Raw genomic sequence first — 26,266 nt, 5'->3', positions numbered from 1 at the left:
AGGCCAGTGAAGGTATCAGCTGGGCAATAATTTTACAAAAATAATGATTGCTTATACATGCACAGCTTGATTGTCAGGCTAAACCAAACTACCATGCATTCACACAATAGTTTGTTTGCTAGCAGTTCTAGTCTCTTCTGCATCGTATCGTTCCCAATACTCTTCCCAGTCTTTACTATTCTCCTCCACAAACACAAATTCTCTCTTTTGTCTGGCATATTGAAGCTCTATAGATTTGTCCCCTAGCATCACCACTCCATTGACAGCATGTTTACTCTTAGTAGGGATACCATCTTCAGTGGAACCGTGCCGACTATGACAAAACCTGCAAAATTAATTCTCATGCGTATGTACATACAAAAATGATTATGCACCTGCAGCAGGAAGTGAGCCCCACCCTCTCAAGCCACGGTTTCTCGAATATTTTCTCCATTTCTTCGAGACTGAAGCCCTGTGTGCACAGAGGGACATTGATAAGATACAGCTACACATGTACTATATATACACTCACCTTCGTCTCAGGCAGTAAGAATAATAAGAAGAGAGCTGCAGCCAAGTCAATCAAGCTGATCATGTACAGAGAACCAGACGAGTTAATGGAGGCCAGAATTGAGGGAAAGGCTTGATTGAATGTGTATGCAAAGACCCAGTTGATTGCCGTGGAGATGGCCACAACAAGTCCTGTTGAATAAATGTACAGCTTTAAATTGTTTCAAATGCATGGTGAACGACAATTATAGCTTTTGCTTTAATTGTAATCAGAGAGCTATTATATATTGCAATCACAACACATTATTATGGGTTCTCAAAGATAGCTACACAAAATGGCTGATTATGGAGGCTATAAGTATAGTGTATGTATAACTAGGAATAGACTTCAGTGGCGAGGATAAGGTAACAAGAGCTTACGTACCTCGTCCCTCCAAAGGAAACATCTCACTGGTGACAATCCACGGAATGACACTGCAGATCAAAGAGTATAAAGCCTGTAGCACTATGACTAAAAGATCAACTTACTACCAGGTGGATGAGTAGACTAACATAAAGAGGCAGACCAGACACACAACAATATAGCCGACGACTTCATCATTTTCTTCCTCCAAGTCGAAGGCATAGACTAGTGTAGCAGCTGTTCCAGTGAAGAGAAACATCATTATACCACCTCCCACCAGCATCGGCTTTCTGCCAAGCTGTATAAACAGACAAGTGTACTGTATGGAGAGTAATGTTAGGGAGGGGGGAATTCGTGGTTGAGCAATATTTAGTGGATAATATTTTCGTAGTTGCTGCAGGTAAAAGCATAGATAGAACAGTAAGAGGGATTGGAAACGACCAGGCCCCCCTGTGTAAAAGGTTGTAACACTCCGCGTTATATTTCGCGCTCGCAAATATTTTCGTGGTTGATCGTTCTGTGTTGTATTTTAACTGTTTCTAGCTCTCCTATCCACTAGCGATCACTCAGAAGCTGGGAGGTACTCTAGAGAAGTAAGTTTATACCACTGACAAGCTCTGAGTCCGTTGTATTTACTCTGTTTCCAATTTTTGTTGAGTTAAGCTTGAATTACTCTATGTCAACTTTTTTCTCTTTCCTTGCTGTGGAGTCAAAACAGCAAAGTACATTGCTTGACTTGGTTATTATGTATCTAAGTGCTACATAGAATGGCTTCATGCTATGGATAAGTTATACTGTCCATAAACGTTTGCAGTATAGTCCTTCAGACTGCTTTAGTATACTTTTAGTATACTTTTAGACACACCACGGGCCTTGACCTCTCACGACTTCATAGTAAGAGCTATTCCTTTTTTTTTTATAGCAGTTATTTGTTTAGTGATAGTGGCTGAGTGGCTTAGTTGACTTTTTAGAGCTAGATTCTCTTTACTTTTTAGAAAAATCAACATTAAAAGTGATCAATTTCACTGTTTCTATGCACAGCACATTGTAGAGCAGTCAAGACAGGTAATGAGCATGCTGACTATAAAAATAATCCTTTGTAGTTTTAGCCACACCCTATAACACGGAGTATTTCACGCAAACATTTTCGTTTCCAATCCCTCCTACTGTTCTATCTATGGTAAAAGTAACCAAGGTCGCTTCATTCGTGGGTAATATATTGGTGGTCAGAGCTTCAACCCATGCAGCTTCCTCAGCTAGGCTTCAACCACAAAAACCACAGATCAATTTCACTGTTTCTATGCACAGCACATTGTAGAGCAGTCAAGACAGGTAATGAGCATGCTGACTATAAAAAATAATCCTTTGTAGTTTTAGCCACACCCTATAACACGGAGTATTTCACGCAAACATTTTCGTTTCCAATCCCTCCTACTGTTCTATCTATGGTAAAAGTAACCAAGGTCGCTTCATTCGTGGGTAATATATTGGTGGTCAGAGCTTCAACCCATGCAGCTTCCTCAGCTAGGCTTCAACCACAAAAACCACAGATCAATTTCACTGTTTCTATGCACAGCACATTGTAGAGCAGTCAAGACAGGTAATGAACATGCTGACTATAAAAATAATCCTTTGTAGTTTTAGCCACACCCTATAACACGGAGTATTTCACGCAAACATTTTCGTTTCCAATCCCTCCTACTGTTCTATCTATGGTAAAAGTAACCAAGGTCGCTTCATTCGTGGGTAATATATTGGTGGTCAGAGCTTCAACCCATGCAGCTTCCTCAGCTAGGCTTCAACCACAAAAACCACAGATCAATTTCACTGTTTCTATGCACAGCACATTGTAGAGCAGTCAAGACAGGTAATGAGCATGCTGACTATAAAAAATAATCCTTTGTAGTTTTAGCCACACCCTATAACACGGAGTATTTCACGCAAACATTTTCGTTTCCAATCCCTCCTACTGTTCTATCTATGGTAAAAGTAACCAAGGTCGCTTCATTCGTGGGTAATATATTGGTGGTCAGAGCTTCAACCCATGCAGCTTCCTCAGCTAGGCTTCAACCACAAAAACCACAGATCAATTTCACTGTTTCTATGCACAGCACATTGTAGAGCAGTCAAGACAGGTAATGAGCATGCTGACTATAAAAATAATCCTTTGTAGTTTTAGCCACACCCTATAACACGGAGTATTTCACGCAAACATTTTCGTTTCCAATCCCTCCTACTGTTCTATCTATGGTAAAAGTAACCAAGGTCGCTTCATTCGTGGGTAATATATTGGTGGTCAGAGCTTCAACCCATGCAGCTTCCTCAGCTAGGCTTCAACCACAAAAACCACAGATCAATTTCACTGTTTCTATGCACAGCACATTGTAGAGCAGTCAAGACAGGTAATGAGCATGCTGACTATAAAAATAATCCTTTGTAGTTTTAGCCACACCCTATAACACGGAGTATTTCACGCAAACATTTTCGTTTCCAATCCCTCCTACTGTTCTATCTATGGTAAAAGTAACCAAGGTCGCTTCATTCGTGGGTAATATATTGGTGGTCAGAGCTTCAACCCATGCAGCTTCCTCAGCTAGGCTTCAACCACAAAAACCACAGATATTTTGCCCTACGAAAATTACCCGCTATATACACAGTAGCATGCACGTGTTAAATAAGCACTGAGAAATGTGTCAGTATTTTATACCTTGTCGATAAAGATGGTCGTGAAGGTGGTTCCACAGAGAGTCAATCCTCCAATCACAAGAGCAGTCACAAACGGAACTATCCCCAGAGAACAGAACAACGGCTCAGAGTAGAAACTATATACAGGGAAAATAATAACTGTAATAATTATGCTGCGGATCAAATGATGATTACCAGGTAGCTCACTATATTGCTGTTCCACAAGCAGCTGAAAACATGTGAAGAGGTGCTCCCAGCAAGACCCTATAATTATACAGAGTACACAGTAAACGATGCATGGACTCACACGTAGTTTTGGCAACCCCAATAATGCCCTGATAGGAATTTACCCTGTAAATGTCCCTTAATTATACATTATCCCCTCTGGGCACTACCACGCAACCACGCAACCCTGTAACACAGTCATGTATGGTACCATACAATTCATGTTCTATGACCAGCTGTATACCGTTTAAGATTTCTCCATTTCAGAATTAGTTTAAGCTCCTGTAAGATATTAATCTTTGGTCCCGAGTTCAAAGACTGTCTAATATCCTCTAGCTCAGCTTCAATTCCCTCCTGTCCCAACTTGGAGACAGTTTTTCTGAGTACCTCTCGTGCCTCTGACTCTCTCCCCTGCACCATGAGCCACCTGCAGTTCAGTGTGTAAATACATGGATTCCTAAGAGACACAGTTACCTTGGGGTCCTGGGCATTAAGGTCATGCCGGCAATGTAGACACAACCAAAGACACAAGACAGTAGACGAGACACCCTCCAACCAAACAGCTCATCGTACAGCAGGAAGTTGGTGACATAGCCAGTCATTATTCCCATTGCTATGGTTGGGCCGATAAGAGATGTCAAGGTTCCTCGAATATGCGTTGGAGCAATCTCAGCAATGTACACAGGGCCAGCCAAATAGAATGAGCTGCACAGATCGACTCATGGCATGCATTGTGCAATCCAATAACAATCTCTTACCCATATCCAAGTCCACCAATAAAACGACCCAAGATTTCCATCCTAGTGGGTAATTAATAAGTGTTTCATATCGCAATGAACATGAAAGTACTCTTGATTTTACCATGGTGCTCCCTGTACTGCAGCACACTGTATCGCTGCTCCAAGAACTATCAGCACTCCTGACATCATAATAGTTACTTTACGGCCAAAGTAGTCAGCAGGCTCTGTATATATAGTAACAGTGTAATAATAACGGATGTTGTGTTGAACTTACTGCCAGCAAAGAGATTACCAACAGCTCCACCAAGACTCAAAATCGAAATGATGGATCCCTATATATTAAAATAATGATAATGATGCATGCATGCATATAACAATCTGCATGCTTACATTATAAACCTTACCAGTATGATCCTGTCATCTTCTTTCAAGTCTGAGGTTTCAGTGCAGCTAGAATTTGCAGTGCTGCTCCCAAGATCGAAGTACTCTAGATAACCAGCAAAGTTTTGCAGCCCATTGTAAGACCTATATTCAATAGAGACATCGATTGACAGCCTCATGCATAATTAGAAATAGGTGATAACTAATTAATTTGTTGCATATTTTACCATAATTATAAACTAGAGCACCGAAGTACATTTTTCTTTGATCTTATAAAGTAATGCTACACGTCAAAATGACGCATGTAGACTCTAGGTACCGTAGCTACAATCACAAGTTAGACAGATTAACAAGTTAGACAGATTATAGAGGCACACACTATAGATATAATATATAAATATCAAAGGGACAATACCATCATATTAGTCAGTAGTGTCTACATTATAGCATAGGCGTAGGAACCAGGGGGGCAAGGGGGGCAGTTGCCCCCCTCAGCCAAATATTTTGCTTTTTCGCCCCCCTTAGCCAGCACTGCTCTCTAATTGAAAAAATATTGTGAGCATGTGGCAAAAATAACAATGTATCAGGCCAAGATTACTTTTTCAAGTCTGTCTGACAGTAGTACTACCAGTGATATTGGTATAACATATTGTTTGCCCCCCTTAGGTAAAACATCTTCCTACCCCTATGTATAGTCTTACCCAATGCTGTATCCACACAAGAAAGCACCCAGTGCAGCAAAGAATGCCACAGAAGAAACGTAAATCCAGTCTCTGGCTGCCATGATACAGTGATAAAGGCAATTACTGCATGCATAGTATGAAATATGAAACAGATGCATATTAAATTTATAGTTACCGGTGTCAGAGGAATGAATGACTCCCCGGTGGGAGTGACTCCCCGGTCATTCCTGCCTAAGGTGTGGGTGACTCCCCCAGGAATAAATGACTCCCCTATGCGCATGTTTGTTCCGCCAATGTTGCCATCAATGTAAGTATATAGTAGCAAGAGTACATTCATGCACTCCTCATAGACATATAGTAGAGAATGAAGAGCCATGCAGGATGAAGAGCAAGGTTAGTAGTAGCATGCAAGGTAGCAATGAAGCAAGTGTTCATCCTGTAGTAGACAGCAAGTGACAGCTGGAATGTAGACCTATAAATGTGTGAAGAGCAGAGTTGCAAGGTTAATTGTTCTATCCTGTAGTTGACAGCAAGTGACAGCTAGATCTATGGTATAAAACCAGTGATCGTTCACAGTCATGTCATTTGAAGAAGGCAGCAAGAAATGGAGAATTTACAAGAGATTGAAAACTATTTACGAAAAGGAGAATACCCTCCTACTATTAACAGCAAAACAGAGAAGGCAAACTTTAGAAGAAAATGCAGGCAGAACTTTAAGTTTGAAAATGGTAGCCTATATTACAAGAAGCACACCAAAGCTGCTGATGCAGCTGACTGGAGGATATGTGTGCGCAGCAATGAGGAGAAATCAAGAATCCTCGAAGATTGCCATGCAGGTATAATAATTATTATGGCTTTGGTAAAATGATAATAGTAGGTAATAGAGCATGTATGTAATTATGTATGCTTGTAATCTATTATACGCATGCATGCAGGAACAGCTGGTGGCCACTTTGGAAGAGATAGAACTATAGACAAGATATGTTCTAGATTCTACTGGAAGTCGATGGTGGAGGAGATTCGAGAGTATGTAAAGAACTGCAGCCAGTGCCAGAGAATGAACCCAGCATTTGTAAAGACAAATGCCAAACTCCATCCGATATCTGTACAACCCAAAGTCTGGCATCAGGTATATGTACACTATAATTTTTATGGCATTGCATAATAATTATTTGTTTTGAGCACAATCATATATTAATTATAATTATGTAATTCACTTTATAGGTTGGCATAGACTTGATAGGACCTTTGCCGATTACACCCAATGGCAGCAAATATGTGGTAACATTGGTCGATTATTTTAGCAAATGGGCTGAAGCAGCCCCACTCCCTGACAAAACTGCATTTGGAGTGGCAATGTTCCTGTACAACTTGTTTTGTCGGTAAGCTATGCATGTGTGTGAAATTGTAATCACATGCATCTCTACACATAATTATAATAACACGTATTTAATGATTATGGTTATACATGCACGCAGGTTTGGGTTTTGTGAGGTGCTGATATCGGACCAAGGCCGTGAGTTTGTTAATCAGGTCAACACAGAGCTTTTTCGATTCACTGGAACAGAGCACAGGGTCACTTCAGCTTACCACCCACAAACCAACGGGCTAACTGAACGTTTCAATCAAACACTTCAAACAGCACTACTCAAATATGTGAATGACTCACAGACCGACTGGGACTACCACTTGCCCGCTATTCTCTTTGCTTATAGGACGAGTAAGCAAAAGGCAACGAAGTATTCACCTTTCGAGTTGATGTTCTGTCGGTGAGTTGTTCATAATTATAATTATTATAATAATTACATGATAATCTGGCATGCATGCATTATTGTTATAACATTCCACATGCAGGAAACCTGTACTCCCTATTCAACTGGAGTTAGGCAGCGAGGGTGAACTTGAGCAGAGCTGGGACATTAGTGCCATTATGACCCATGCTCGAGCTGTTACAAAGTTAAAGGATGATATCCACAGCAAAGCCAAGAAGAACATTGACAATGCCCAAGAAAAGGACAAGATGTACTATGATCGGAAGCATGCAGACAAGAGGGTGAGCAGGCTATATCATTGTATGAGCGTAGCATGGCTATTTTCATTACTCGTTTAATGTCATAGCCATGTCATTTTTCTAATTATATAGGTGTTTAAGACTGGGACTTTGGTCTGGCTGAGGAATTCAGCCAGGGAATGTAAGAAGGGAGACAAGCTGAAGCCTCGGTGGTTAGGCCCATACACGGTGGTGGAGTGCTTGGACAAGGGAGTCTTTAAGATTGCCAACCCTAAGACTGGAAAGACCTTAAAAAAGGCTGTTAACCAACAGCGGTTAAAGCATTACCATGGCTCAGACTCCGAAAAACCTATCTTTGATCAACATAGTTCTCTCTCGGATCCTTCCGAATTATCAGACAACCATCACGATGAATCTCTCGATCAGTTTAACCCTTCTTTGACGAGTACTCCTATGAAAGACCCAAGCAAGGTATAATGCATGTGTCTCTAGATTTTGAAGCTAATTATAATTACATTACATTTCTCTTTACGATATTAATTTAATGTTTCATGTTTCTTTATAATTATACACTCCATTTTTAGAAGCTGTGGGAAAAAAATTGTGATTTTCCCTCTTCTCACAAGCCAGACGCCCCCTCCTCTCACAAGCCAGCCGCTCCCTCCTCTCACAAGCCAGACGTCCCCTCCTCTCACAAGCCAGCCGCTCCCTCCTCTCACAAGCCAGACGTCCCCTCCTCTCACAAGCCAGCCGCTCCCTCCTCTCACAAGCCAGACGTCCCCTCCTCTCACAAGCCAGACGTCCCCTCCTCTCACAAGCCAGCCGCTCCCTCCTCTCACAAGCCAGACGTCCCCTCCTCTCACAAGCCAGCCGCTCCCTCCTCTCACAAGCCAGACGTCCCCTCCTCTCACAAGCCAGATGCTCACTCCTCTCGCAAGCGAGACGCCCCCTTCTCTCAGGTTAAGACTGCATCCTCTATGGAGCCACCTTTGAAGAAGCAAAGGACTACTCAATCTGTAACAAGAAAGGTATATAGTTATATACTTGTTAACAGGAGCTATCGTTAATTACAATTATTATTAATAATTATGTGCATGCACACTATAAACCGTTCATTATAATTATTGTGTGCACATTCGACAGAATTCAAGTTACTGGGTGAAGGATTTGGACCTGAGGACGGGAGACAAGGATGTAGTTCTTGCTGAGAGCGGGATGCTTTCTGACCGTCATATGTATGCTGCGCACAAACTGATGCGAATGCAATTTCCAAATATTGAAGGCTGTTATTCTACTCTTCTGGTTCAGAAGATGTCCTTTCCTGCAGTCACTAGTAGTGAAGCCACAGGTATAATTTCTACTTAAATTAATAGTAGTATTATTATAGTATTGGTATAATTATACCTCATCCTCATCCTTGGCCGTACCGTATAATAATTATATCATATATATCCTATACAGCCGTGCAGATATTCTTTGTAACAGAGAGGCATCACTGGATTGCGACAGCACTCATCAAGGGGGAACTTTTCCTCTTTGATAGCTGCTTCCAATATGGGAAAGACCTGGAGCCAAGTGCTGAGCTGCAAATCGCACAGATGTATAAGCCTTTAATAGCGCACAATGGGCTGTTACTATCTGTGGCCTCCATTCAACAGCAGAGCAGTGGCAGTAACAACTGTGGTTTGTTTGCAATTGCCGCTGCATACCACGCATTGCAAGGAGACAATCTGGATACCATCACCCTAAATGAAGACAAAATGAGGCCACATCTTGTGCGTTGCTTTGAAAATGAGAAACTCAGAAGATTTCCAAAGTCAAAAGATGTTAGTAGCCGCAAGAGACCAGAAAGATTTTCCAGCATAGTAATTACGATATACTGCCCTTGTCTCCGCCCTGACTGTTATGATGAAATGGTCCAGTGCGACACATGTACTGTGTGGTATCATTATAAATGTGTTCGTATTAAAGTATCTCCACTTGGAGATTGGTTTTGTCCTACTTGTAGATCTAGATAGAATTTTTTTAGCATTTCGTTATCTTCCACTAGCTGTTTTTGTTTATACACTGTTAATTTGCACTGTTGTTTTGTTTGTTTTTCATGCACTGTAGATCTATTTGTTATTTTGATGGATGTTGTTGTATTATAAGTTTTGCTTTACAGTGACCGTGAGACGTGTGAAAATGTGAACAGAGTGTACAATGTAGTATAAGTACTATAGGTACTAATAGCTAAACTGAACCAGTTTACAGTATATAAGGAACAGCTGTAATTATAGTCATACTATGTATTAAACAGGTCTCTCACAGATAGCATGCATGCAGTCCTGATAACAGTCTTGAGCTTGATTGTATAGTCACACTGTGACAGGTTTTGAGGATGCATGTACTTAGTATAGCCCCTGAAGTCTCTTTAGCTCTATGGATCAGTGTTCATATATAAATTTCGGGGGAGTCATTTTTTCCAGGGGGGAGTCATTCGTGACTAGGAGTCAGTGACCGGGGGAGTCATTTATTCCTAGGCGTGAGTGACCGGGAGTCACTGGTGCCTAGGTAGGAGTGACCGGGAGTCATTATTTAGGGGAGTCATTCATTCCTATGACACCGGTATAGTAGACTCGCAAGCCCAGTTTTACCAGTTTAAAACTGGGCTGGCAAGTCTATGAGAATCATTTGGAGTGCCTGCATGCCGAATCATTTAGAGTGCCTGCATGCCGAATGGCATTTGGGTCAACAACACCACATAATTATTAAGGAACGACATTTAACCACAAAAGAGTTTAATTAATGACTGATTGATTCATGACCATACGTGCATGCATGCATGCATTCATACAATAGTTTGTTTGCTAGCAGTTCTAGTCTTTTCTGCATCGTATCGTTCCCAATACTCTTCCCAGTCTTTACTATTCTCCTCCACAAATTCTCTCTTTTGTCTGGCATATTGAAGCTCTACAGATTTGTCCCCTAGCATCACCACTCCATTGACAGCATGTTCACTCTTAGTAGGGATGCCATCTTCAGTGGAACCGTGCCGACTACGACAAAACCTGCAAAATTAATTCTCATGCGTATAATGTGCATACAAAATGATTATGCACCTGCAGCAGGAAGTGAGCCCCACCCTCTCAAGCCACGGTTTCTCGAATATTTTCTCCATTTCTTCGAGACTGAAACCCTGTGTGCACAGAGGGACATTGATAAGATACATCTACACATGTACTATATATACACTCACCTTCGTCTCAGGCAGTAGGAATAAGAAGAAGAGAGCTGCAGCCAAGTCAATCAAGCTGATCATGTACAGAGAACCAGACGAGTTAATGGAGCCCAAAATTGAGGGGAAGGCTTGAGTGAATGTGTATGCAAAGACCCAGTAGATTGCCACGGAGATGGCCACAACAAGTCCTGTTGAAAATGTACATTAATAGATACGGTATAATTATAATAAGGTAACAAGAGCTCACCTTGTCCCTCCAAAGGAAACATCTCACTGGTGACAACAAGCGGAACAACACTGCAAATCGAAGTGTAAAGCTTGTAGCTAGACAATGACTAAGAGATCAACTTACTACCAGGTGGATGAGTAGACTAACATAAAGAGGCAGACCAGACACACAACAATATAGCCGACGACTTCATTATTCTCTTCCTCCAACTTGAAGGCATGGACTAGTGTAGCAGCTGTTCCAGAGAGGAGAAACATCATTATACCACCTCCCACCAATATCGGCTTTCTGCCAAGCTGTATAAACAGACCAGCATATAACGTGCAGTTGTCAACCTCACTATTTTGTACCTTGTCAATAAAGATGGTCGTGAAGGTGGTTCCACAGAGAGTCAATCCTCCAATCACAAGAGCAGTCACAAACGGAACTATCCCCAGAGAACAGAACAATGGCTCAGAGTAGAAACTACAAGGAAAATGATCATTATGCTGCATATCAACTGATGATTACCAGATAACTCACTATATTGCCGTTCCACAACTAGCTGAAAACATATGAATAACAGCTCCCAGCAAGACCCTGAACAAAGTACATAGTAAAGTATGGATTCACAAGAAGTATTGGTAACCCTATAATGCCCTCCCATGCACTGCCACTAATTATGTTATCCCTAGCTTCCTGGCATTACTAACCCAGATATGTGGTACCATACAATGTATGCATGTTTAAGGCCAGGTGTATATACCGTTTAAGGATTCTCCATTTCAAAATCACTTTAAGCTCTTGAAAGAGATTTTGCTTTGTTGCTGATTTCAGAGTCAGTCTAATATCCTCTAGCTCAGCTTCAATTCCCTCCTGTCCCAGCTTGGAGACAGTTTTTCTGAGTACCTCTCGTGCCTCTGACTCTCTCCCCTGCACCATGAGCCACCTGCAGTTCAGTGTGTAAATACATGGATTCCTAAGAGACACAGTTACCTTGGGGTCCTAGGCATCACAGTCATGCCGACAATGTAGACACAACCAAAGACACAAGACAGTAGACGAGACACCCTCCAACCAAACAGCTCATCGTACAGTAAGTGATTGATGATATAGCCGGTTATTATTCCCATTGCTATGGTTGGGCCAATTAGAGATGTCAAAGTTCCTCGAATATGCGTGGGAGCAATCTCAGCGATGTACACAGGGCCAGCCATATAAAATGAGCTGCATAGAAATGAAGAGACTCATATATCATGTATAGCATTGTATAAAATCTTACCCGTATCCAAGTCCACCAATAAAACGACCCAAGATTTCCATCCTGGGTAATTCAGTATTTCATATCGCAATAAATTATATAATTATATACCATGGTGCTCCCTGTACTGCAGCACTCTGTATCGCTGCTCCAAGAACCACCAGCACTCCTGACATCATAATAGTTACTTTACGGCCAAAGTAGTCAGCAGGCTCTGTATATATAGTGGATAAGAATCTTAATACTATTATACATTTAATTACGTGAAATTGTTTTAATAGAACTTTACTGCCAGCAAAGATGCTCCCAAAGGCTCCACCAAGATTCACAATCGAAATGATGGCTCCCTATAAATAATAATGATGCAACTCTTACATGCATACAACAATCTGCATGCTTACATTATAAACCTTACCAGTATGATCCTGTCATCTTCTTTCAAATCTGAGGTTTCAGTGCAGCTAGAATTTGCAGAGCTGTTCCCAAGATCAAAGTATTCCAGATAGCCAGCAAAGTTTTGCAGTCCATTGACAGCCCTATAAAAAATTATATAGAGATCGATTGATAGCCAATTAGAAATGAGTGTTAACTGTTGCATTTTTTTGCCATAATAATATAAACTAGAGCATTAAAGTGCTAAACCATCGGCTGCATGTTTTATATTCAACGTATCACAACCAGAGTGTTTATAAACATTATGTGCAGTACGTATGAACATGTCTGTAGCATGCAGCAACTAGACTTAGCAGGAGTACACTATACAGAAGAAAGTCAGATTTGTACGGAATGACGAACACAGCTGTGGTCAGACACGCAACATGTAGACTTGCAAGCCACATGAACTGAGACTATAGAATCACAGCCGAGTCAGCAAAGACTCACAAATAATTAAAGCACCTGACATACAGTGGGACCGGAGTCAGTCAAGAAGCGTGGAGTCTCTTCCCTAAAACAAAAATTAATAATCACATGGCTGTAAATAGTGTGCATGCATGTGCAATATACCAATGGTCGAGGAAGTGCGGCATAGGATCGAGGCTAGCCAATGGTGTGCCTCGAACTATAGCCGCGTTGTGCATGTAGAGGTGAAAAATCAAAATCTACTAGTAACACGAGACTATCCATGCTGCAAACGCAGCGCCATGGCATCCACGTGAGCAGACTCAGAATCATCAACTATAACCATAGCCAGGCCTCGATATTATGTGAAACCAGAGTGTATTCATGGCATATTGTCCCTTTGATCTTGTATTATATAGTTCCTTTGATCTTACAACAAGTAATGCTACACGTCAAAATGACTCTAAGTACGTTAGCTGCTATCACAAGTTTAGAAGCACACACTATAGTAGCATTTTAATATATCAAAAGGGACAAGTAGATAAGAGTAGTCAGTATAGTATACAGTGTCTATATACTTACCCAACGCTGTATCCAGTCAGGTAAGCACCCAGTGCAGCAAAGAATGCCACAGAAGAAACGTAAATCCAGTCTCTGGCTGCCATGATACATGCAGTGAATCGGTGCCATGCAGTGTAGTACCAGTATAGTATACAAAACAGATGCATATAATTCAGGTAGATCTAATTACTTATCAGTATAGTAGAGTTGCCAGCCCAGTTTTACCAGTTTAAAACTGGAGTAGACTTGCCAGCCCAGTTTTACAAGTTTAAAACGGGGCTGGCAAGTCTATGACTAGCGACTAGCGCATAGCATGACTATAACAATTCCTGGTAACAATACCGCATATTTTTTAATTAATGAAAGGAAACGACTTTTGACCCCGGCCATGCAGAGTGTATGAAGCCATTCATACACTCTTGTTGACACTAACTACTAGCATGCATTCACACAGTGGTTTGTTTGCTAGCAGTTCTAGTCTCTTCTACATCGTATCGTTCCCAATACTCTTCCCAGTCTTTACTATTCTCCTCCACAAACACAAATTCTCTCTTTTGTCTGGCATATTGAAGCTCTACAGATTTGTCCCCTAGCATCACCACTCCATTGACAGCATGTTCACTCTTAGGGATACCATCTTCAGCCACATCTTAACTATGACAAAATCTGCAAATTCTCATGTGTAAAAAAAATTATATTAAATGTACATAATTATACAAAAAAATGATTATGCACCTGCAGCAGGAAGTGAGCCCCACCCTCTCAAGCCACGGTTTCTCGAATATTTTCTCCATTTCTTCGAGACTGAAGCCCTGTGTGCACAGAGGGACATTGATAAGATACAGCTACACATGTACTATATATACACTCACCTTCGTCTCAGGCAGTAGGAATAAGAAGAAGAGAGCTGCAGCCAAGTCAATCAAGCTGATCATGTACAGAGAACCAGACGAGTTAATGGAGGCCAGAATGGCTTGAGTGAATATGTATGCAGAGATCTAGTTGATTGCCGTGGAGAAGGCCGCAACAAGTCCTGTTAAATCATTAGATACGGTATAATTATAATAAGGTAACAAGAGCTCACCTCGTCCCTCTAAAGGAAACATCTCACTGGTGACAACAAACGGGATGACACTGCAAATCAAAGAATTATATAGCTAGACAATGACTAAAATATCAACTTACTACCAGGTGGATGAGTAGACTAACATAAAGAGGCAAACCAGACACACAACAATATAGCCAACGACTTCATTATTCTCTTCCTCCAAGTTGAAGCAACCCTATAATGCCCTCCCACTGCCAGTAAGTCAACATTATCCCTTCCCGGCATTACTAACCCAGATATGGTACCATACAATGTATGCATGTTCAAGACCAGGTGTACCGTTTAAGGATTCTCCATTTCAAAACCACTTTAAGCTCCCTGAAAGAGATTTTGCTTTGTTGCTGATTTCAGAGTCTGTCTAATATCCTCTAGCTCAGCTTCAATTCCCTCCTGTCCCAGCTTGGAGACAGTTTTTCTGAGTACCTCTCGTGCCTCTGACTCTCTCCCCTGCACCATGAGCCACCTGCAGTTCAGTGTGTAAATACATGGATTCCTGAGAGACACAGTTACCTTGGGGTCCTGGGCATCACGGTCAAGCCGGCAATGAAGACACAACCAAAGACACAAGACAGTAGACGAGACACCCTCCAACCAAACAGCTTATCGTACAGCAGGAAGTTGGTGACATAGGCAGTCATTATTCCCATTGCTATGGTTGGGCCAATTAGAGATGTCAAGGTTCCTCGAATATGCATGGGAGCAATCTCAGCAATGTACACAGGGCCAGCCATATAAAATGAGCTGCATAGAAATGAAGAGACTCATATATATATAATTATAGCATTGTACACAATCTTACCCGCATCCAAGTCCACTAATAAAACGACCCAAGATTTCCATCCTGCATGGGTAATTCAGTATTTCATATCTTGCCGAGCGCCTTATATCGCGAGGCAACTAATACTGCATCGTATCTCAGAAAGCCTTTGTATGTATGTATGTATGTATGTCACGCTCAGGAATGTCATGCTTCAGGAATGCGAAATTGGGTGTGGCTACATTCAGTTAATCTTTATTACCTCCAAACTGATCTACGTATTAGTTAATGTACAGTGTAGAGGGGTTTATGACAGTAAACCTCCCGACTACGAGGGCGTAAGCCCGAGGGGGAGGTGTGGTTTACTGTCATAAACCCCGAGGCACTATGCATTAATTGATATATGTCCCATCTGATTGGCTGACTGGTTGCTATGCATCAAGCTGCATGACTACCACATAGCAACACTATTCAAACAAGAAGACAACTAGGAAAAGAGACACCAGGGCTGCTGTCCACACTCAAATCCTTGCGCAGCCTGGACAGAATATGAGCAGCCAGCCCCTCCCTCCAAAGCGAACGGTACAGAGCCACTCCCCCTCTCTGTTCAATTAGTCAGCCCCTCCCTCCAACGAAACAACACAGCTAGCTCTAGACGGTGTCTAGACCAGCTCTCTTCAGCTATGCCAGGCTGTTAGGCAAGCAAAGGTAAGCTTAAAATAGCCACTCCTATATTATTACTAAACTGGCTTCTTTTTATTTAAATACAGAAGCTGAACAGGCCTAGTGCAGTGCGTGCAGTACTAGTGCTAGTGAGCAAGGCTCAGCCTGAGCCCTAGCCCTCTCCCAGAGTGTCTCTAAAGCAGCTCCTTCTGCAAGCACACAGCAGAATTTTTGATGAACTAGTCTACAGACTACACCCTCTGTCTCTATGTTTTCATTTATGACATTTTGTTTCTCATGCAAGACATTTTCATTCATCGAAAACACCATTAATTAATTTTTACTGCATATGCTTGAGGTGCCAATTTATGAGCCATATTTTCCCTTGTAGCCCTGAGGTGCCAATTTATGACAGTTAAACCCCACAAGACTACATGGCAAAAGTGTAGTAGGTGGGAAATATTATTGGCATAATTATGCGGAGAAGAAAGCTACGTAGCTAGCTAGCTGGAAGAGCTAGAGCTAGCTAGCTTAGGCTGGCCGGCTGTAGCTAGCTATATAAGAGTCTCACACGAACAAAGCCAACAACAACACTATACTCTACTCTTGGAATCAGAGTTCTTGAGAGACTGATTCTAGCCAAGAATGTATGTGTTTTTCATAATGAAAGCACCGTGGGTGCTGATGCCTCGGTGGAGGTATATTCTACATAACATAAAGCTGCACATAGCATAAAGCTGTTTTATACACACATTATACAATGATGAATCAATTTTGCTGCATGAAAAATCCAGAATGAATGTGTTATGATCAACCATGATCGTCGTTAAAACGATCGATGCCAAAAGTCCAAGTCTAAAATTGATGGCTGCATTACATGTACATCAGCAGAATCTTGCAGCTCTCTTCTCACACCTATACGTATAGGATATACCACACCTAAGAGGAGGATATATAGGGTGCATATCCTCCGAGTAGGTGTGGCATATCTGACTTATACCACGTGACCGCAGCACTATAAAAGGACCTCCCCCTAGCAACAATTCAATCACGATGCAGATTGCAAAAAAGAACAAGACTATGCCGGATTTTGCAGCCGTCAAAGAGCTAGTTGAGCAACATGTTGACTCCTACAGATGCTCAAGAGCTTCCTTGGTCCAAGCGTTGACCATTCGACGTCCCTTACTGGAGTTGCAAGCTCTTCTTGTATCTAAACCGCGCCCATGGACCCATGGAAGCTTAGCCATCTTGTTGGAGAGCACCTTCCTTGTTTCTGCCATCGCTTTGAGTCTTAGTACCGTCAAGCATGGCTCTTTTCTCTTTGCTTACTTTCTTGAACAAATGAAAAACAACTTGAAAAACTGTGTATGCCTGGGGCTGTATGCTAATAAATTATTCTATATATCCTACAGCTGTTGACCAATGAGATCAATTTGTGGTGACGTAAGTGTGGTATAACAATAGCTATATAGCGTTATAGTGCAGAGCTACCTACACTCAGTGGACAAGTTTTGCTACGTACTCTTCTGCAATGCATTCCAAGTAAGCAAAACTAGGCATAACTCGAGAACAAAGCATTATTTTGCAAATCCAAGAATTAGAATCCAAGAAAAACTACTTACACTTCATTGATCCTTGAGCAGCTGTATAGCAGTCTACACAGTACAGAGAGACAATCACACACATGCGATATACACACACACACACACACACACACACGCACACAAATTTGCGCATGCGCACTAAGGCATAATTATATCCAAATCATTCTCTCTACAGCATGCAGGTCAAGTCTACTCTTCTTCTTTCTCCTAAAATTGTACTTAAATACAACTCTGCGCGAGGCTAATCATGCGTGTGCGTATACCTAGTATAATTATATACCATGGTCCTCCCTGTACTGCAGCACTCTGTATGGATCCTCCAAGAACCATCAGCACTCCTGACATCATAATAGTTACTTTACGGCCAAAGTAGTCAGCAGGCTCTGTATATATAGTGGATAAGAATCTTAATACTATTATAGATCACACATTTACATGAATTGTTTTATTGAACTTTACTGCCAGCAAAGAGGCTCCCGATGGCTCCACCAAGATTCAGAATCGAAATGATGGATCCCTATTAAAATAATGATAATGATGCAACTCTTACATGCATACAACAATCTGCATGCTTACATTATAAACCTTACCAGTATGATCCTGTCATCTTCTTTCAAATCTGAGGTTTCAGAATTTGCAGAGCTGTTCCCAAGATCGAAGTACTCCAGATAGCCAGCAAAGTTTTGCACACCGTTGATAGACCTATATTCAATAGAGACATCGATTGACAGCCACATAATTAGAAATGAGTGATAACTAATTAATTTGTTGCTGCATATACAGTAGACTCTCGCTATTCCGGCTCTCTGAAGTACGGCCACCTCGATATATACCGGCCATTTGGCTTGGCACGGAATGCTAGCTATATGTTTACTGCACAAAACTAACTCTGAAGTACGGCCACTCGCTATTCCGTTTACCGGCAGGTGCTGGCTGTCCCAAACAAGGTTTTCAATGTAATTTTATACGTGTATTACGGCCGGATATGACGTTTTGGGTGTGATTTAGCAAATAAAATTGGATTACACTTAAATAGAGAACAGAATGATTCATTATCATTCCTTATCCTCGAGACAAGAACCGCAAAAGTAGTCATTAGATTCGAGGTAAGGTCGTTTTTAAGCCACGCCTATTTCCTGAGCTGCAGCCACCTCGCTATTTCGGCCAAGCTGCATGGTCCCAAGGGTGACCGGATTAATGAGAGTCTACTGTATAAACCAGAGCATTGAAGCTAAACCATCGGCTGTTTCATTTAACATCTCACAATTATACATGCAAAGTGTAAAAATTATGTGAAAATCAGTATGAACATGGAAATCTATAGCTGTACTGAGCAGCAACTATATCTAGCAGGAGTACACTATACAGAAGAAAGTCATATTTGTACGCAATGACAAGGCTTTGAAAACAGCTGTGGTCAGACACGCAACATGTAGACTCGCAAGCCAGCACTTTGTGCAACAGTGATGCGAACGGTAATGCACACAATCAATGTTATGATGTTGAGGGAAGTTTATTGGGTCGTTGGGACGAGAATTGTATGCTCTGTGATTCAAAGTGCAAGGTAAGCTCTTACAATGAAGCTTTAAAATCAAAATCTACAACTAGGGTAACGCAAGCGCCATGGGGCAAGCGACGCATCCAACTCTGCTGAAAGATATTGTGCAAATGACACCACATCTTGTGGCAGGTTGATGACATGGCCTGCGTATTCATATTGTCCAAGTGGTAATCGATAGATGGACATTATTGGCATGACTGCAGATATAGATATAAACAGCATCTTGGATTGAACAGCAGTGTTCGAATAGAGGCATATCGGGATTCACTCTGTATGCCTCTGCCTGCATGTGTTGCTTCAAGCGTGCCTGTGTGGCCTCTGGAGTCTCTGTAAGTGTAATGAACATTTAATAATGTTTGGCCACTTTCTGCTGGCTTGTGCACTTTCTACACAACATTTATTTATGTTAGGCAAACACCTGCAGAACCGTTTGAGTCAGTTACCTTCACTTCCTGCTGCTCCTGTGTGCCCTGTATCTTTCTCTGGGTCTAGCAAGCCTCCTTTCCCTCTTTTTAGCTGTTTCTGAGGATCCTCCTTATCGCTAGTTTTGTCACTATTCATATCTTTATTGAGCTAAAGTTATTGACTCACGTAGAAATTGGTAAAGGATCACGAGTCACAAAAGCAAATATCGTATGCCGGTCCACTACATACACCACCCGGACCACGTGCATGACTAACAAGGGACTCGCTTCGCTCGCCCCAATTAACACTATAGATTATATTATATAATTATATTATAATAAATATATATAATATAATATAATGTAATATATATATATATATATTACATTATATTATATTACACTCTAGTAACTTTAGGGCTATCCATGCTGCAAACGCAGCGGCATGGCATCCAGGTGAGCATACTCAGAATCATCACAACTATAACCTTAGCCCGACCTCGATCTGGACATGTTTACTATAATACATGTGTGAAACCAGAGTGTATTCATAGCATACTGTTCCTTTGATCTTTGTCAAAATGCAAGTATTACATTTTCCTTTGATCTTATAAGTAATGTACTCGTCAAAATGACGCATGTAGACTCTAGGTACCGTAGCTACAATCACAAGTTAGACAGATTAACAAGTTAGACAGATTAGAGGCACACATCGTGTATAGATATATAAATATTATAGGACAATACCATCATATTAGTCAGTAGTGTCTACATTATATATATATATATAGTCTTACCCAATGCTGTAATCCAGACAAGAAAGCACCCAGTGCAACAAATTAAAGAATGCCACAGAAGAAACATAAATCCAGTCTCTGGCTGCCATGATACAGTGATAAAGGCAGATTCACAGTTACTGTATAGTATATACTATGGATGAAATATGAAACAGATGCATATTACATTTATATATATCTAGTTTTACCGGTATAGTAGACTCGCAAGCCTTGGGCAAGTCTATGAGAATCATTTGGAGTGCCTGCATACCAAATGGCATTTGTGTTGACAACAATGCCACATGAAAAGAAACGACGGTTAACCACAAAAATAGTTTAATGACACCTGATATGATTAATTCATGACCATACATGCATGCATTCATACAGTAGTTTGTTTGCTAGCAGTTCTAGTCTCTTCTACATCGTATCGTTCCCAATACTCTTCCCAGTCTTTACTATTCTCCTCCACAAACACAAATTCTCTCTTTTGTCTGGCATATTGAAGCTCTACAGATTTGTCCCCTAGCATCACCACTCCATTGACAGCATGTTCACTCTTAGTAGGGATGCCATCTTCAGTGGAACCGTGCCGACTACGACAAAACCTGCAAAATTAATTCTCATGTGTATAATGTATATAATGTACATACAAAAATGATTATGCACCTGCAGCAGGAAGTGAGCCCCACCCTCTCAAGCCACGGTTTCTCGAATATTTTCTCCATTTCTTCGAGACTGAAGCCCTGTGTGCACAGAGGGACATTGATAAGATACAGCTACACATGTACTATATATACACTCACCTTCGTCTCAGGCAGTAAGAATAATAAGAAGAGAGCTGCAGCCAAGTCAATCAAGCTGATCATGTACAGAGAACCAGACGAGTTAATGGAGGCCAGAATTGAGGGAAAGGCTTGAGTGAATGTGTATGCAAAGACCCAGTTGATTGCCGTGGAGATGGCCACAACAAGTCCTGTTGAATAAATGTACAGCTTTAAATTGTTTCAAATGCACGGTGAACGACAATTATAGCTTTTGCTTTAATTGTAATCAGAGAGCTATTATATATTGCAATCACAACACATTATTATGGGTTCTCAAAGATAGCTACACAAAATGGCTGATTATGGAGGCTATAAGTATAGTGTATGTATAACTAGGAATAGACTTCAGTGGCGAGGATAAGGTAACAAGAGCTTACGTACCTCGTCCCTCCAAAGGAAACATCTCACTGGTGACAACCCACGGAATGACACTGCAGATCAAAAAGTATAAAGCCTGTAGCACTATGACTAAGAGATCAACTTACTACCAGGTGGATGAGTAGACTAACATAAAGAGGCAGACCAGACACACAACAATATAGCCAACGACTTCATCATTCTCTTCCTCCAAGTCGAAGGCATAGACTAGTGTAGCAGCTGTTCCAGTGAAGAGAAACATCATTATACCACCTCCCACCAGCATCGGCTTTCTGCCAAGCTGTATAAACAGACAAGTGTACTGTATGGAGAGTAATGTTAGGGAGGGGGGAATTCGTGGTTGAGCAATATTTAGTGGATAATATTTTCGTAGTTGCTGCAGGTAAAAGCATAGATAGAACAGTAAGAGGGATTGGAAACGACCAGGCCCCCCTGTGTAAAAGGTTGTAACACTCCGCGTTATATTTCGCGCTCGCAAATATTTTCGTGGTTGATCGTTCTGTGTTGTATTTTAACTGTTTCTAGCTCTCCTATCCACTAGCGATCACTCAGAAGCTGGGAGGTACTCTAGAGAAGTAAGTTTATACCACTGACAAGCTCTGAGTCCGTTGTATTTACTCTGTTTCCAATTTTTGTTGAGTTAAGCTTGAATTACTCTATGTCAACTTTTCTCTTTCCTTGCTGTGGAGTCAAAACAGCAAAGTACATTGCTTGACTTGGTTATTATGTATCTAAGTGCTACATAGAATGGCTTCATGCTATGGATAAGCTATACTGTCCATAAACGTTTGCAGTATAGTCCTTCAGACTGCTTTAGTATACTTTTAGTATACTTTTAGACACACCACGGGCCTTGACCTCTCACGACTTCATAGTAAGAGCTATTCCTTTTTTTTTTTATAGCAGTTATTTGTTTAGTGATAGTGGCTGAGTGGCTTAGTCGACTTTTTAGAGCTAGATTCTCTTTACTTTTTAGAAAAATCAACATTAAAAGTGATCAATTTCACTGTTTCTATGCACAGCACATTGTAGAGCAGTCAAGACAGGTAATGAGCATGCTGACTATAAAAATAATCCTTTGTAGTTTTAGCCACACCCTATAACGCGGAGTGTTTCACGCAAACATTTTCGTTTCCAATCCCTCCTACTGTTCTATCTATGGTAAAAGTAACCAAGGTCGCTTCATTCGTGGGTAATATATTGGTGGTCAGAGCTTCAACCACAAAAACCACAGATATTTTGCCCTACGAAAATTACCCGCTATATACATAGTAGCATGCACGTGTTAAATAAGCACTGAGAAATGTGTCAGTATTTTATACCTTGTCGATAAAGATGGTCGTGAAGGTGGTTCCACAGAGAGTCAATCCTCCAATCACAATTAAGAGCAGTCACAAACGGAACTATCCCCAGAGAACAGAACAACGGCTCAGAGTAGAAACTATATACAGGGAAAATAATAACTGTAATAATTATGCTGCGGATCAAATGATGATTACCAGGTAGCTCACTATATTGCTGTTCCACAAGCAGCTGAAAACATGTGAAGAGGTGCTCCCAGCAAGACCCTATAATTATACAGAGTACACAGTAAACGATGCATGGACTCACACGTAGTTTTGGCAACCCCAATAATGCCCTGATAGGAATTTACCCTGTAAATGTCCCTTAATTATACATTATCCCCTCTGGGCACTACCACGCAACCACGCAACCCTGTAACACAGTCATGTATGGTACCATACAATTCATGTTCTATGACCAGCTGTATACCGTTTAAGATTTCTCCATTTCAGAATTAGTTTAAGCTCCTGTAAGATATTAATCTTTGGTCCCGAGTTCAAAGACTGTCTAATATCCTCTAGCTCAGCTTCAATTCCCCCCTGTCCCAGCTTGGAGACAGTTTTTCTGAGTACCTCTCGTGCCTCTGACTCTCTCCCCTGCACCATGAGCCACCTGCAGTTTAGTGTGTAAATACATGGATTCCTAAGAGACACAGTTACCTTGGGGTCCTGGGCATTAAGGTCATGCCGGCAATGTAGACACAACCAAAGACACAAGACAGTAGACGAGACACCCTCCAACCAAACAGCTCATCGTACAGCAGGAAGTTGGTGACATAGCCAGTCATTATTCCCATTGCTATGGTTGGGCCGACAAGAGATGTCAAGGTTCCTCGAATATGCGCTGGAGCAATCTCAGCAATGTACACAGGGCCAGCCAAATAGAATGAGCTGCACAGATCGACTCATGGCATGCATTGTGCAATCCAATAACAATCTCTTACCCATATCCAAGTCCACCAATAAAACGACCCAAGATTTCCATCCTAGTGGGTAATTAATAAGTGTTTCATATCGCAATGAACATGAAAGTACTCTTGATTTTACCATGGTGCTCCCTGTACTGCAGCACACTGTATCGCTGCTCCAAGAACTATCAGCACTCCTGACATCATAATAGTTACTTTACGGCCAAAGTAGTCAGCAGGCTCTGTATATATGTGACAGGCTCTGGGAAAACCAGACTATTGGAGCAGACTAAAATTTTGGTGATTAATGTACCAAGTGATAGAGCAGAGCATTGCCTACACAATGATATGCTTAGTGTTCACATACCTAGTTTCATACCCAAGTTATGCGCGTTGGAAACTTGAAGCCGTAAAATGTAGTATCGAGAAAAACGGCTCTCAAAGATTGCTTAATTAGGAAAAATAAGGTAATAGCGAAAGTTTGGACGAAGCGTTTCGATGGAAAGAGTTGGACTTAGCGCATCAGATTTTACAGAGAGGTAGTAGGAGGACTGCAGATACTTATACACCAATAACATTTTATTTGAGATTTTATACTGTAGGCATAAATTTAGCTGTAGCTCAATACTAAATTCTGCTCCAATAGTCTGGTTTTCCCAGAGCCTGTCACATATAGTAACAGTGTAATAATAACGGATGTTGTGTTGAACTTACTGCCAGCAAAGAGATTACCAACGGCTCCACCAAGACTCAAAATCGAAATGATGGATCCCTATTAAAATAATGATAATGATGCATGCATGCATATAACAATCTGCATGCTTACATTATAAACCTTACCAGTATGATCCTGTCATCTTCTTTCAAGTCTGAGGTTTCAGTGCAGCTAGAATTTGCAGTGCTGCTCCCAAGATCGAAGTACTCTAGATAACCAGCAAAGTTTTGCAGCCCATTGTAAGACCTATATTCAATAGAGACATCGATTGACAGCCTCATGCATAATTAGAAATAGGTGATAACTAATTAATTTGTTGCATATTTTACCATAATTATAAACTAGAGCACCATCGGCTGTTTTATATTCAACGTCTCACAACCATATTATACATGCAAAGTATAAAAATTATGTGAAAATCAGTATGAACATGGAAATCTATAGCTGTACTGAGCAGCAACTAGATCTATCAGGAGTACACGAAAGGCAGATTTGTACGCAATGACAAGGCTTTGAAAACAGCTGTGTTTCCATGGATGGTCAGTCAGATATGCAACATGTAGACTCGCAAGCCAGGACTTTGTGCAACAGTGACGGCTCGCGAGTTTATGCAACATGAACTCAGTGACGGATCCAGACAGGTTCCATGGGTTCATTCACACAAGAACACACTGGAGATCAACTTACCAAACTAGCAACTCAGCTTAAATGATCGTGATCCGTAGTTACTAGGCTGATTTCTATTGATATGTGGGCAGGGCTCTCTAATGCGCATGCTCATTGCTTAGGAAAAGAGATGACCTTTTTTTTTTTTTAGGAAAATTAGAACCTCCCTCTCAACATTCCTGGATCCGCCTGTGAACTGAGACTGTAGGATCACAGCCGAGTCAGCAAAGACTCACACAAATAAAGCACCTGATATAACTACAGTGGGACCAGAGTAGGCTCGAATCAGCAAAGAAGCATGGAGTCTCTAGCTTCCCTACTGTAAATAGTGTGCATGTGCAATATGCCAATGGTGTGGCTTGAACTATGGCCGTTTTTAGCATGTAGCAAGGTAAGCTAGCATGTAGCAAGGTAAGCTCTTACAACGAAGTTTTAAAATCAAACTCTACAAATTAACACTATAGTAACTTTGAGGCTATCCATGCTGCAAACGCAGCGCCATGGCATCCAGGTGAGCATACTCAGAATCATCACAACTATAACCATAGCCCGACCTCGCACACACTATAGATATATATATAAATATCAAAGGGACAATACCATCATATTAGTCAGTAGTGTCTACATTATAGTCTTACCCAATGCTGTATCCAGACAAGAAAGCACCCAGTGCAACAAAGAATGCCACAGAAGAAACATAAATCCAGTCTCTGGCTGCCATGATACAGTGATAAAGGCAATTACTGCATGTATAGTATGAAATATGAAACAGATGCATATTAAATTTATATTTATAGTTACCGGTATAGTAGACTCGCAAGCCCAGTTTTACCAGTTTAAAACTGGGCT

At 41.2% G+C, this 26,266-nt stretch overlaps 5 protein-coding genes and 1 long non-coding RNA gene across 14 annotated transcripts; 2 read left to right on the top strand and 4 right to left on the bottom strand.

Annotated features, from left to right (window-relative positions):
* Window positions 1-15: 15 nt before the first annotated feature.
* Window positions 16-5,787, bottom strand: LOC135348621 (uncharacterized). The gene is made up of 14 exons (XM_064546899.1): window positions 5,625-5,787; window positions 4,947-5,067; window positions 4,817-4,874; window positions 4,664-4,766; window positions 4,561-4,602; window positions 4,277-4,507; window positions 4,047-4,229; window positions 3,785-3,841; window positions 3,600-3,714; window positions 1,018-1,190; window positions 914-963; window positions 512-681; window positions 375-451; window positions 16-325 (listed from the first exon to the last, which is right to left on the bottom strand). Exons 1-14 carry the CDS (start codon window positions 5,762-5,764, stop codon window positions 100-102), a joined length of 1,746 nt encoding a protein of 581 aa, XP_064402969.1. The 5' UTR covers window positions 5,765-5,787; the 3' UTR covers window positions 16-99.
* Window positions 5,788-6,210: 423 nt separating this feature from the next.
* Window positions 6,211-9,802, top strand: LOC135348618 (uncharacterized). 4 transcript variants are annotated; one of them, XM_064546890.1, is made up of 9 exons: window positions 6,211-6,442; window positions 6,548-6,735; window positions 6,831-6,988; window positions 7,085-7,375; window positions 7,461-7,659; window positions 7,750-8,088; window positions 8,202-8,645; window positions 8,761-8,965; window positions 9,079-9,802. In XM_064546890.1, exons 1-9 carry the CDS (start codon window positions 6,211-6,213, stop codon window positions 9,633-9,635), a joined length of 2,613 nt encoding a protein of 870 aa, XP_064402960.1. In that variant the 3' UTR covers window positions 9,636-9,802. The 4 variants fall into 4 exon arrangements, with proteins under 4 accessions (XP_064402960.1, XP_064402959.1, XP_064402961.1 ...); XM_064546889.1 differs by having other exon boundaries at window positions 6,542-6,735; window positions 8,205-8,645; XM_064546891.1 differs by having other exon boundaries at window positions 6,542-6,735; window positions 9,103-9,802.
* Window positions 9,803-10,347: 545 nt separating this feature from the next.
* Window positions 10,348-13,913, bottom strand: LOC135348620 (uncharacterized). Of its 5 annotated transcripts, none has more exons than XM_064546898.1 (15): window positions 13,729-13,904; window positions 13,189-13,252; window positions 12,722-12,842; window positions 12,596-12,653; window positions 12,418-12,520; window positions 12,328-12,369; window positions 12,042-12,272; window positions 11,812-11,994; window positions 11,589-11,645; window positions 11,417-11,531; window positions 11,190-11,362; window positions 11,085-11,134; window positions 10,856-11,025; window positions 10,719-10,795; window positions 10,348-10,667 (listed from the first exon to the last, which is right to left on the bottom strand). In XM_064546898.1, the coding sequence occupies exons 5-15, from the start codon at window positions 12,483-12,485 to the stop codon at window positions 10,448-10,450; spliced, it is 1,386 nt and encodes a 461-aa protein (XP_064402968.1). In that variant the 5' UTR covers window positions 12,486-12,520; window positions 12,596-12,653; window positions 12,722-12,842; window positions 13,189-13,252; window positions 13,729-13,904; the 3' UTR covers window positions 10,348-10,447. The 5 variants fall into 5 exon arrangements, with proteins under 5 accessions (XP_064402968.1, XP_064402967.1, XP_064402965.1 ...); XM_064546897.1 differs by having other exon boundaries at window positions 13,204-13,252; XM_064546895.1 differs by lacking the exon at window positions 13,189-13,252 and having other exon boundaries at window positions 13,729-13,913.
* A 127-nt stretch (window positions 13,914-14,040) lies between these two features.
* Window positions 14,041-20,033, bottom strand: LOC135348631 (putative metabolite transport protein YwtG). The gene is made up of 11 exons (XM_064546911.1): window positions 19,844-20,033; window positions 18,430-19,727; window positions 18,275-18,356; window positions 18,120-18,222; window positions 15,615-15,656; window positions 15,326-15,556; window positions 15,095-15,278; window positions 14,792-14,841; window positions 14,580-14,740; window positions 14,443-14,519; window positions 14,041-14,373 (listed from the first exon to the last, which is right to left on the bottom strand). Exons 4-7 carry the CDS (start codon window positions 18,185-18,187, stop codon window positions 15,125-15,127), a joined length of 495 nt encoding a protein of 164 aa, XP_064402981.1. The 5' UTR covers window positions 18,188-18,222; window positions 18,275-18,356; window positions 18,430-19,727; window positions 19,844-20,033; the 3' UTR covers window positions 14,041-14,373; window positions 14,443-14,519; window positions 14,580-14,740; window positions 14,792-14,841; window positions 15,095-15,124.
* Window positions 15,556-16,572, top strand: LOC135348637 (uncharacterized). Its single transcript, XR_010398798.1, has 2 exons — window positions 15,556-16,280; window positions 16,343-16,572. It is a non-coding gene; the product is annotated as an uncharacterized LOC135348637 (long non-coding RNA).
* A 1,430-nt stretch (window positions 20,034-21,463) lies between the features above and the next one.
* On the bottom strand, window positions 21,464-26,211 carry LOC135348627 (uncharacterized). 2 transcript variants are annotated; one of them, XM_064546907.1, is made up of 12 exons: window positions 26,056-26,211; window positions 24,877-24,997; window positions 24,751-24,808; window positions 24,176-24,278; window positions 24,073-24,114; window positions 23,789-24,019; window positions 23,559-23,741; window positions 23,297-23,353; window positions 23,108-23,226; window positions 21,893-22,065; window positions 21,789-21,838; window positions 21,464-21,556 (listed from the first exon to the last, which is right to left on the bottom strand). In XM_064546907.1, exons 1-10 carry the CDS (start codon window positions 26,193-26,195, stop codon window positions 21,962-21,964), a joined length of 1,158 nt encoding a protein of 385 aa, XP_064402977.1. In that variant the 5' UTR covers window positions 26,196-26,211; the 3' UTR covers window positions 21,464-21,556; window positions 21,789-21,838; window positions 21,893-21,961. The 2 variants fall into 2 exon arrangements, with proteins under 2 accessions (XP_064402977.1, XP_064402978.1); XM_064546908.1 differs by lacking the exons at window positions 21,464-21,556; window positions 21,789-21,838 and having other exon boundaries at window positions 22,043-22,065; window positions 23,285-23,353.
* Window positions 26,212-26,266: the final 55 nt, after the last annotated feature.

Source organism: Halichondria panicea, chromosome 15 (assembly GCF_963675165.1).
Source record: "Halichondria panicea chromosome 15, odHalPani1.1, whole genome shotgun sequence".
Taxonomy (NCBI): domain Eukaryota; kingdom Metazoa; phylum Porifera; class Demospongiae; order Suberitida; family Halichondriidae; genus Halichondria; species Halichondria panicea.
The sequence above is the reverse complement of the archived record's forward strand: the minus strand, read 5'-3'. Positions and strand labels throughout refer to the sequence as shown.

What these genes read in the sequence shown, in the direction of transcription:
- LOC135348631 (XM_064546911.1), bottom strand. Translation starts at nt 18,187, where the DNA reads ATGATGTCAGGAGTGCTGATGGTTCTTGGAGGATCCATACAGAGTGCT. An exon ending in ATTAGTGGACTTGGATGCGG is followed by an intron (nt 15,557 to 15,614) that starts GTAAGATTGTGT and finishes ATTTCTATGCAG; the next exon opens with CTCATTTTATATGGCTGGCC. An exon ending in GTGATGCCCAGGACCCCAAG is followed by an intron (nt 15,279 to 15,325) that starts GTAACTGTGTCT and finishes ACTGAACTGCAG; the next exon opens with GTGGCTCATGGTGCAGGGGA.
- LOC135348621 (XM_064546899.1), bottom strand. Translation starts at nt 5,764, where the DNA reads ATGCATCTGTTTCATATTTCATACTATGCATGCAGTAATTGCCTTTAT. An exon ending in AAATGGAGAAATCTTAAACG is followed by an intron (nt 3,842 to 4,046) that starts GTATACAGCTGG and finishes GTATAATTATAG; the next exon opens with GGTCTTGCTGGGAGCACCTC. An exon ending in TCTTACTGCCTGAGACGAAG is followed by an intron (nt 452 to 511) that starts GTGAGTGTATAT and finishes CTGTGCACACAG; the next exon opens with GGCTTCAGTCTCGAAGAAAT.
- LOC135348620 (XM_064546894.1), bottom strand. Translation starts at nt 13,874, where the DNA reads ATGCATCTGTTTTGTATACTATACTGGTACTACACTGCATGGCACCGA. An exon ending in CGACCATCTTTATTGACAAG is followed by an intron (nt 11,363 to 11,416) that starts GTACAAAATAGT and finishes CTGTTTATACAG; the next exon opens with CTTGGCAGAAAGCCGATATT. An exon ending in GGGCTCACTTCCTGCTGCAG is followed by an intron (nt 10,668 to 10,718) that starts GTGCATAATCAT and finishes TTAATTTTGCAG; the next exon opens with GTTTTGTCGTAGTCGGCACG.
- LOC135348618 (XM_064546888.1), top strand. Translation starts at nt 6,211, where the DNA reads ATGGAGAATTTACAAGAGATTGAAAACTATTTACGAAAAGGAGAATAC. An exon ending in CCTCGAAGATTGCCATGCAG is followed by an intron (nt 6,443 to 6,541) that starts GTATAATAATTA and finishes GCATGCATGCAG; the next exon opens with GAACAGCTGGTGGCCACTTT. An exon ending in TTCGAGTTGATGTTCTGTCG is followed by an intron (nt 7,376 to 7,460) that starts GTGAGTTGTTCA and finishes TTCCACATGCAG; the next exon opens with GAAACCTGTACTCCCTATTC.
- LOC135348627 (XM_064546907.1), bottom strand. Translation starts at nt 26,195, where the DNA reads ATGCATCTGTTTCATATTTCATACTATACATGCAGTAATTGCCTTTAT. An exon ending in TGGTAATCTCTTTGCTGGCA is followed by an intron (nt 24,279 to 24,750) that starts GTAAGTTCAACA and finishes ACATATATACAG; the next exon opens with AGCCTGCTGACTACTTTGGC. An exon ending in GCAGTACAGGGAGCACCATG is followed by an intron (nt 24,115 to 24,175) that starts GTAAAATCAAGA and finishes ATTACCCACTAG; the next exon opens with GATGGAAATCTTGGGTCGTT.